This window comes from Chrysochloris asiatica, unplaced genomic scaffold, assembly GCF_000296735.1.
Source record: "Chrysochloris asiatica unplaced genomic scaffold, ChrAsi1.0 scaffold00011, whole genome shotgun sequence".
NCBI lineage: Eukaryota > Metazoa > Chordata > Mammalia > Afrosoricida > Chrysochloridae > Chrysochloris > Chrysochloris asiatica.
The window spans coordinates 29,995,815-30,006,705 of NW_006408529.1; the positions used below are offsets into that span (position 1 = coordinate 29,995,815).

A 10,891-nucleotide genomic window follows, 5' to 3' on the forward strand; every position below is an offset into this window, starting at 1 on the left:
ACTTAACAACAACAACAATGTCCATGGAAAGAGATGGTAGAAAAGCTCCATATTATCAGCCAAAACAAGGCCTGGTGCAGACTGTGGAACAGACCATCAATTGCTCACATGTAAGTTCAGGCTGAAGCTGAAGAAAATTTAAACAAGCCCACAAAAGCCACAATATGACTTTAAACATTTCCCATCTGAACTTAGAGATCATCTGAAGAAGAGATTTGATGCATTAAACACTAATGAACAAAGACCAGAAAAGTTGTGATATGACATCAAGAACATCATACAGGATGAAAGCAAATTGTAAGAAGAAAATAAGAAAGGGAAAGTCCAAAATGGATGTCAGAAGAGACTCTGAAACTTGCTCTAGAGCATAGAGATGCTAAAACAAATGGAAAAATGAGGAGGTAAAAGAGCTAAATAGAAAATTTCAAAGGTCAGTCCAAGAGTACAAAGTCAACTATTATAATGAAATGTACAATGATCTGGAATTATAAAAACAAAAGGAAGTACACACTCAACATTTCAAACTCAGGGAACTGGAGAAAAAATTCAGACCTTGTCTTGAAATATTGAAGAATTTTATGGGTAGAATATTGAAATATGCAGAAAGCATCAAAATAAATGGAAAGAGTACACAGAATCACTGTACCAAAAAGAAATGGTTGATGTTCAACCTGTTCGAGAGGTAACGTATGATCAAGAACCAGTGATACTAAAGTGAAAAGTTGAACTAGAATTGAAGCATTGGCAAAGAACAAGGCACTAGAAACTAATGGAATACAAATTGAAATCTTTCAACAAACTGATACAGCACTGGAGCCACTCACTCATCTATGCCAAGAAATTTGGAAGACCACTCTTGGCAAACTGGCTAGAAGGGATTCATATTTCGGCCTATTCCAAAGAGAGGTGACCCAACAGACTATGGAAATCATTGGGCAATATTATTAACAACACATGCAAGAAAAATTTTGCTCAAGATAAAACAAAAATGTGGAAAATTAGCAACAGGGTTTTATTGTTGCACCATACTTATTCAATGTGTACATTAAGCAAATAATCCAAGAAACTGGATTATATGAAGACGAATGCAGCATCAGGATTGGAGGAAGACTCATTAACAACCTGTGATATGCAGATGATACAACTTTGCTTGTTGAAAGAGAAAAGGACTTTAAATTCTTACTGATGTTTAAAGACCACAGCCTTCAGCATGGATTTCATCTCATTGTAAAGAAAAGAAAAATATTTACCCCTGGATAAGAATAAACAACATAAAGACAAATAGAGAAAAGATTGAGGTTTTAAAACAATTCATTTTGCTCAGAACAACCATCAACACTCTTGGAAGCAGCAGTCTTCAACGTATTGCATTAGGCAAATCTGCTGAACAAAACCTCTTTAAAATGTTTAATAAAAAAGATGATAGTCTGAGGATTTAAGGTGCACCTAACTCATGTCATGGTATTTTCAATAAGTTAATATGCATGTGAAAGTTGAACTGTGAATAAAGAAGTCTGTAGAGAAATTGATGCATTTGAGTTATGGTTTTGGAGTAGTACCAAGGACTACCTAAAGAACATAACAATCTTTGTTGAATAAGTACAGCCAAAATTCTCCTTGGAAGCCAGGATGGCCAGACATTGCCTCTCATACTTCAGACATATTATCAGGAGGGACCAGTCCCTGGAGAAGGACATCATATTTGGTATAGAGGAGGGTCAGAGCAATAGAGGAAAATCCACTACAAGATGGATTTTCACATTACTAGCAGCAATAGGCTCAAGCATAGCAACAATTGTGTGGTTGACACAAGACTGGGCAGTGCTTCGTTCTGTTGTGCAATAAGGTCATTATGAGTTGGTACCAATTTGGTGGCACATAACAGCAACAACAACAAAACATGGAAAATGTATGCTATTTGAAGAAGAGCGATATCCCCAAAGATGTGGGTTGGTACAGAGGCAGCAGCAGTAGACTGAAAAATAATCATTGTGAGAATAGCACAAGACTGGGCTGGGTTTCGTTCTGTTGTGCATAGAGTCATTAGGAGTTGAGTCAACTGGATGACATTTAACAATAACAGTAGCAGTGAAACTAAGACAAATACATTACTGAGAGAGCTTTGCAGTCAGTTCTAAATCCATGATTTATGCTGTTTACAAAATTTAAAAGTATCACTTGAAATAAATTGTAAAATTAGTTTAAAATAGTTCAGATATTCTCAAAATGACCTTGTGCTGAATAGTGATAACTTTTGAACAAAGAATGCATTTATTTTTGAAAATTGCAGAAAGAAAATTTTTGATTTGTTGTTGCAGATACAACTGATTTCTATAAACCAGTTAGCAGAGGAAAGAAATTAATTCCACTTGAATATACTTGTAAAATTGTGTCTCACTATGTCCACTTGATTTCTACTTAAATATACAAAAGTTATTTCATATATGTTGTTATTAAGTGTTATTGAATTGGATTTAATTCATAGAGCCTCTGTATAGGGTTTCCAAGGAGTGTTTGAATTGCTGACTTTGTGGTTAGCTATCCAGTGCTTAAGGAGTTCTGGTAGCATAGTGGTTCCAAATCAGGCTGCTAATCTCACAGTCAGCAGTTCGAAACTACGAGCTGTTCCTCAGGAGAAAGAGGAGTCTTTCTCCTCCCATAAAGATTTACAGCCTAAGAAACCCTGTACAGGGTCGCTATGAGTCGGAACCAACTCCATGACACACAACAACAACAACAATATCCAGTGCTTATCCTTACAGTACCACATCAGGACTCTATTTTCATATTTTATATATAAGCAGTTATATAAACTGTTTTAAGATTAGAATTGGAATTTGACATTTAAGTGTACATGGCTCTATAGACGTTTTTCTTAAGCTCTTTAGGACCACTTCTGACTATATGAAAAGCTGTAAGTCAACATGCACAAGTGTGCTTTAAAGTGTTCTTTTTAAAAAATAGGATTTACTGACATATTTAAAATAGGATTTGATATTTAAATATAATATTCCCCATTTTGAAAGAGGACATAGTGAGCTAGAACCAGTGACCTTGCAGTTCAAACAGACTTTGCAATCCAGTGCATTATCCCACAGCACCCCACTGAGAAAATTACTGTATATACTTGAATACATGGCTCATCTCTCGTGAATATTTCTTGTGATGAAAACAGAAATCAGGGAAACACATACATGAGCAAAATAAGTACTTTAACTGAAACCAATGGAATCAGAATTTGTAGCACTTGGAATAGGAAAGTAATGTTTGCGGGGGTGAAAATTAAGCCTGAGACCTTTTCTTAACTGCAAGTTAGACTTAAAAGGCAAATTTCCCTTAGATAGAGTTTTAAATTTGCATAAACAGGCATATGCTATTGAGAGAAAGGAAAGATATGAGTTACTACAGCTTTCACAAATAGCTATCAGTAGAGTTGGAAATGCTTATATCCAATAAGCAATGCCCTTTTATCAAAATAGAAACTTTCCTATTTTGTAAAGTAGTCATAATGAGCCATCCTTAGTTTTTAATCAATGTTTGGAGTCTGAACATAACTGACTTGTATAAAAAAAAAAAAAGAAAAAAAAACTTTAATAATACCCCCCAAAATGCAGTATAGTTTTATATAAGTTTTGATGATGTTTCTATTTTCAGTTTGATTTTTTTTTTTTTTTAATACATGTTTCCCAGGATAGTCCACTGGTCTTACAATCTGACAGGAATGTAACAGTGAACGCAAGAAATCACATGGGGCAGTTAACTGGACAGCTGACAGTAGGTGAGTGTACATAAAGATTGCTCAAATCTTAACTTCATGAAAAACTCTGTGGGTGTTTTAATTGGGAAACTTAAAAATACATTATTTCGTAAGTATATATAACTAGCTATCATATTATAGCCAATTATCTTGCACATAATTAGATTTGTCATAAAGTTCACTATAGTTTTCTCTATTTGAGGGTTATTACTCTATTCAGTATGTTATTATGAGAACACTATTTTGCTGTTCATTACTCTTGAATTATGAAATCCACTATTTGCCTAACAAATATATCCACAGCATACGACTAGACTTAAACAATCATGGAATGTTATAACGTCATGAGGTCTATGTATCTGTTGCCTTAGGGAGTTAGTTTTCTAGTAATGTTATATTTATTCTAACAGTTGTATGAACTAGTATTCATTGTAATTATTACATTTTATTTAACAAACAAACAAAAAAAGGAATATAATTGTTAACATGGATCAATTATAAATTTGTTGTTCAAATTACGTTTTAAACTTTTAGAAGTTATAGAAAGAACTGATAAAATATGACTAGTATTTTCTCTATATTATATAAATATTTCAATATACTAATATTATCATATTAAAATACAAAGATTTTTTTGTGTGTGACTCAATTTTTTAAAAAACTTTACTGTGAGTTGGGTGAAGGTTTACAGACAAGATCATCAGCTCTACATTCAGAAAATTATGCACCTTGTTTCAGCTCCATGTTTACAATCCCACTTCCTGCAACAACATTTATTCTACTTCCTCACAAATGAACAATATTTAATGTACTTCCACACAAATACAACAATATTTGATGTACACTTACAAAAAAAAAAAAAAAAAAAAAAAAAAGCCCGTTTTTTAATCATTGAAATGCCCAAAGGTCACATTCTGCCAGGCACACAACCACTGTCTTGGCTGACACTTCTTTTCTAGGTAAGGGTCTCCGGCTCCACTCATGCTCTTCCTTCTTGATGGTCCTGGGATCCTCTGTTCCTGTAATGAAAGAGTACCTACTCCTTCCTTTCAGTTACACATCTTCTGCATTTATAGCTGTGACTATCGCAATTAATCCTCGCAGTTATTCACAATTGAGTCATAAAATTAAATCATCATTGCACCCTCATCCCCTTTCACCAGATCCATCTGGGAAAGAGGTAAACTATTTAGTAGGGAGTCTACCTTACCCCCTCATTTTACAATTAATCACAACCACGAAAGCTTGTAAGCCAGCCACTTCATGCCTTTGTAACCACCCCCCAAATGCCATTTTTGGTAGCCAGTGTCTAAATTTGTTGTCCCTATCGATCCAGTGAGGCGGCACAGGAGGCACTCTCTCATCTCTGCCAAGAAATTTGCAAGACAACTATCTGGCTCACTGATCGTGCCCACTCCAAAGAGAGGCGGCCCAAGCCATGATATTTTCAATCACCTCAATTGCATGTGAAAGCTGGATAGTGAATAAGGAAGACTGTAGAATAATTGATGTTTTTGAGTTATGGTGTTGGAATATTGAAAGAGCCATGGGCTACCAAAATCCATTTTGGAAGAAATGCAGCCAGAGTGCTCCTTGGATGCCAAGATGGCCAGACTTCATCTCTCATACTTTGGACATATTGTCAGGAGGGACCAGTCACTGGAGAAGGATATCATGTTTGGTAAGGTGGAGAGAGAGAGAGAGAAAAAAAGGAAGAACCCCAACAAGATGGATTGGCCAAGTGGCAGCATCGATGGCCTCAAGCGTGGCAACAATAGTGAGGTTGGCCCAGGATCGGGCAGTATTTCTTTCTGCTTTGCATAAAGTTGCTATGAGTCAGTACCGTCTCAATGGCACCTAACAACAACAACAACATCAATCCAGTACACTGAAGAAACAAGGTTGTTCCATGATATGAAGAATCCTTCCATTCCAGTTAGAATTTTAAGTCACTGTATCCAAAATTCTAGTTGACCAAATTGTAGCAATTTACACTTGTTCTCAGTATCAAATATCTTTACGGTCCTTGGTATGAGTTCTGGTCAACTAGCCATCCAAGCTATGTCAAATGTGTACTAGCTGCATGTCTGTGAGTTCATGCACATCTCCCTGCACTTCAGACCAGTTGGCCACTTCAGCCCTAGCCCTCAGGGTCAGTGTCCATGGCCTCAGGTGTACACTCATCTTCCTAAACTTCAGAACAGCCCACACTTCCTCTGCTTTCTCTTTTCAAGGTCAACAATTGGAATATGGCCAAACTTATCCCATGCTTTCATAGCTGCATTTCCTCCACTTCCACTCACAAGTACATCTGGGTGGTCACCAGTGAGCATACTAGACTGCTCATGGTTGACTTTGAGTTTCAGTATTAAAAGGGGATTTTCCCAGATGGGCTGACTTTTCTTTCCTCGATGCCTCCAAAGCAAAATCTTGCTTGATATTCAGGCAGCCAAATGGTCTGTTGTTATTCTGCAGGTCTTTCATTCAAAAAGAATCTTCCACTCTCCCAGAAGTTCTGGATTGGTTTGCTTCTCTTTTCAAGTGGGAATGTCCCAAATCAGAATTATCTGATTGGGGCTCAGGATTCCACCTAAGGCCCCATACTCTACTAAGGCTTATGAAGAAGCTTGTTCCCCTGGGCAAATTCTATTTCACCTTTCAGCAAATCCAATCAGTTATAAGCTGAAAGTGGGCTTAAAAGATTTCTGTCATAGTTTCCAATATTCATTTCTGTCACACATAAATGTCTATTTTACAATGTTGTTATGTGCCGTGGAGTCGGTTCCGACTCATAGCGACCCTGCACAGGGTTTCCGAGGCTGTAAATCTTTACGGGAGCAGAAAGCCTCATCTTTCTCCCGCGGAACAGCTGGTAATTTCGAACTGTTGACCTTGCTGTTCACAGCCCGATTCGTAACAACTACGCTACAACAGTAGTGGGGAAAACCAATATCCGCAAGACAGTCAAGCACATAAGCATTTTTTCCCATCCTTTACCCATTCAGCCTATGTCTTGATCCATGTATTTACTCACAGAACACTGTTGATCCAACATTGTGCAAAAAGCACAATTTACTTCTATCCTATTTAAACCATGCATTCCTCCCTATCTTCCCTATTTATCTGCCTCCCTACCCTTCCCTACCCTCCCTCTTCTTGTGTATTGTCCTCCCCCTCCTTGTATATTGTTCTCCCTGTCACCTAAGATAACAGAGTCCTGGCGTGGCGCTGTGGGTTAATGTGCCAGACTGCAAAGCCATTTGAACTGCAAGGTCAGAGGTTCAAGTTCACCAGTCACTCCTCGGAAAACCCTACACAGGGTCACTATGGGTCGGAACCGACTCAACGGCACTTAACAACAACAACCCTCTAGCCAGTGAATTAATTTCCCCTCCCACCCACCTCTGGTAACCATCAAATAATTTTTTGTTTATGGAAACCATTTCTCAAGCTTTTAAAATAATGTCATTCATTTGACTCAATTTTAATAGGAAGAAAGGCAAGTAAAAAGTCCATTAACATTTACATGCAAATATGTTTCAATTAAATTATATAAAACATGAGTTTTTAAATGTTTGATTTATGAAATTGAATTTTATTCTTTCAACTTACTTTGCCAATGTGTGAAGTGTTTTTTGGATATATATTTTTTGCTTTAGTGAAGAAAAAAAGGGAGCTTATATTTGAGAATAAATGTATTTTCCAAAAATGTAATTGCCTTTTATTTCTGATGTTGTTAAGTGCTGTCAAGTCAATTCGGACTCATAGTGACTCATAGTGACCCTTACAGTGTAAGCTGAGCTTGCATTCCAATGATTATCCTATTTATTAAACATATGAAGTAATTTCAAATATTCATGAAAAATTTCCATGATCTTTTTATTCCATTTTTTCATCAAATTTTGAAGCCTCTTTGTATTTCCTTACATAATAAAAGTGGATCATTAGAGATCTATTAAAATCTAGAGTTGAATAGCATTGACAAAAAGGCTATATTGCAAAGCAACTGAAATTAGAGAAAATAAATAAGTTTATGCATAAAGAATTAACTTAAACACAACAGGTTCTCCATTAGATGTCCATAATCAGTTCACTAGAAACTGTAGAAATGGACCCAAAGCAGACATATTTCCCACCATCACAACTTTCTTGAAAATAAGTTCTCTTTGTTGTTGTTGTTTTTGTTAAGTGCCCTTAAGTCAGTTCTGACTCATAGTGCAACTGTATAGGGTTTCTGAGGAGCTGATGGTGGGTTTGAACTGCTGAGTTTGTGGTTCACATTCCAATGCTGATGCTACTGTGTCACCAGGAATCCAAAAACTCTCTAGCTAGTAAGAATTTCCTTTTGCATACAGTTCTGAACATAAAAAATATGTCCTTAGTAGAAATGTCAAAAAGTAAATTAAGGACACAAAGACAATATTCCAAAATCCACAGTCAAACACAATAGCCATAAAACTCTTGCCTACACAGCAAAGCAGCTGTTTGATAATAGGGAATGTAATAAAGTACTATTTGCGTTTCGCTTCATGCTTTCCTGCAGTATACATAAAGAATAAGAGTATCATGTTTGTATTTTCATTTACCCTTCCAAACTGATTTAAATGTAGTATTAATATTTTCCAACTGGGGAAAGCCAGAATGAGAAAGACAGAGAAAGAGATTTCACCTAGTTTTGCATGATGAAAATCACTAATTTATGAGGTGGCAGAGATTTTCTGGAACCCTGCTGTGGTGTTGTGGGTTTATGCTATGCTAGACTTCAAGGTCAGTTTGAATTGCAAGGTCAGAGGTTCGTGCTCACCAACCACTCCTTGGAAACCCTATACAGGGTTGCCATGGGTCAGAATTGACTCAATGGCGCTTGACAACACCACCCCCAACAGATCTTTTCTGTGGATAGAAATTCACTTATTCCAGTGGAGTTTAAACTAAAAACGATTTAACATTCTGGCCTTCTGGATGTTTTGTTAATGTCTTTTTCTTTTTTAATCTTTTCACTATTTAACATTTTTCAATAGACACCAAAAGAAGACATACATAAAAGGGAGGGAGAGGAGGAATAATTTATTCGCACTTTATGTCAAACCATGTGGGACTAATTAGTAGTTGGATGGGTTCCAAAAATTTCATTTATCTCTCTGAGATTCAGTTTTCTCATCCATAAAACAGTGAAAGTGACAATTTAAATGTTATTTTAAGAACTAGGGCAATTTCAGTGTCTACAAATGGTAGGTAAATATATAAAATCTGTGGTTATTATTATGTTATTATGATGTTAGGGACTGACATCACCTACATTAAGCATATAATACTATTGTGTGGATACTTCATAATGATTTTCATCCAAGCTATTGTCATGAAAATAATTAAGTAAAATGTATTAGATTAATCTTGCAAAAATATTGTCTAAAAAACATCACTTGACGTGCATGTGAAATTTGTAAAACTCATTGTAATCAAATTACATTTAGGCAAAGTTTGAAATGATTTATGGTGAATTCCAAAATGTCCACAAGCAGCTTTCATTCTTCAAGATTCAAAATTTATTTGTACTGATATAAAATGTCGTAACCATCTTCTTTTATCTTTTAGTTTAGGGGTATTGTCATAATTGTAACATAAGGACTATGCTAACTTTTTTAGTATGCTGGACTGCAAGGTTGGTTTGAGGCCTAAAGTCAGCAGTTCAAGTTCACCAGTCGCTCCTTGGAAACTCTATACAGGGTCTCTATGAGTCAGAATTGACTTGGTGGCACTTAATAACAACAACATGAACTAATATTTATGAAAAATATATCAAATTATTCTTAATTTTCTAAGTAAAATAATTCTAATTTCTACTCTGAATCTATCAGTTGCTATTAGAAAATTAATAATTTTTACTAAGGAGACAGATTGAATTTTTTTTTTCAAGTATTTGGGGGACTATAAGAATTCCTAGTGTGGTAAGGAGTGGACATCAAGGTCAGTTTGAACTGCAAGGTCAACAATTCAAACCCACCAGAAGTTTCTTAGAAACCCTATACAGGGTCATTACGAATTGAAACCAACTTGACAGCACTTAACAACAACAATAACATAATGGGAAAACAAAATCTCCCTTATTGGTAGTTATTTGTATACCATGCTCCTGACAAGAGTTCAGTAATGCAAAAATCTATCCTCCTTGTACCTTGCCCTGTTTATTCTTTGTAAGACTGTTGTTGGTAGTGCCATGGAGTCAATTGCAACAAACAGTGACCCTGAGTATGGTTTTCTAGGAGCGGCTAGAGAGCGACTGGTGGGTTTGATCTGTTGATCTTGTGGTTAGAAGACCAGTGCTTAACCTACTGAGACACACCAGAACTCCAGTTATATAACTAACTTTTTAAAAATTTTATTCACAGGAATATGTATAGTCTAGGGACTAGGTAAACCAAGAAAATTGAATTCAGAAACACTAAAGAATTCAACATAACATTATTTAGAACCGCAAGGTCAGCAGTTCGAAACTACCAGCCGTTCTGCGGGAGAAAGATGAGGCTTTCTGCTCCTGTAAAGATGTACAGCCTCAGAAACCCTGTACAGGGTCACTATGAGTCGGAACCGACTCCACGGCACATAACAACAACAACATTCTTAGTGTGATGAACAAAAAATTCATATTAAAACCATATGATGATATTTTATTTGCACTACCCCAATGAAATGATTTTTATACTATGTATTGCATTGTAGCTATCTTCTAAGAGAATGAAAAGACCTTCATAGAATCCAGACCAAACCTACTGCATGGAATGGATTCCATCTCAGAACTGCTCTGTAGGACAGAGTAGAACTTCTCCATAGTGTTCCCAAGGATATGCATCATATTTCATATTTTTTATCCATTTTATTTAATGGGATTGTTGTTACAAATAATATAAAACATTATACCACCAACACGTTGTTGTTAAGTACTGTGGAGTCCTCTTTTTCTCTGACCCTCCATCTTACCAAGAATGATATCCTTCTCTAGCATTATAATAGAAGTAGTTTACCAATAATATTATACTGATCTTTAATAGACTAGATTTAAGTTATTCTTACAAGTAATTTGAAAATTATAATTGACAGTTTCTATAAAAGGAGCTCTGGTAGCGTAGTGGTTAC

At 35.9% G+C, this 10,891-nt stretch overlaps 1 protein-coding gene across 1 annotated transcript in view; it reads left to right on the forward strand.

Moving 5' to 3' along the window:
• Window positions 1–10,891, forward strand: part of SGCZ (sarcoglycan, zeta) — a 718,425-nt gene that overhangs the window by 525,800 nt on the left and 181,734 nt on the right. The window contains exon 3 of the mRNA XM_006834475.1: window positions 3,691–3,778. Within this exon, the coding sequence (XP_006834538.1) occupies window positions 3,691–3,778 (88 nt within the window). The remainder of the gene's footprint in view (window positions 1–3,690; window positions 3,779–10,891) is intronic.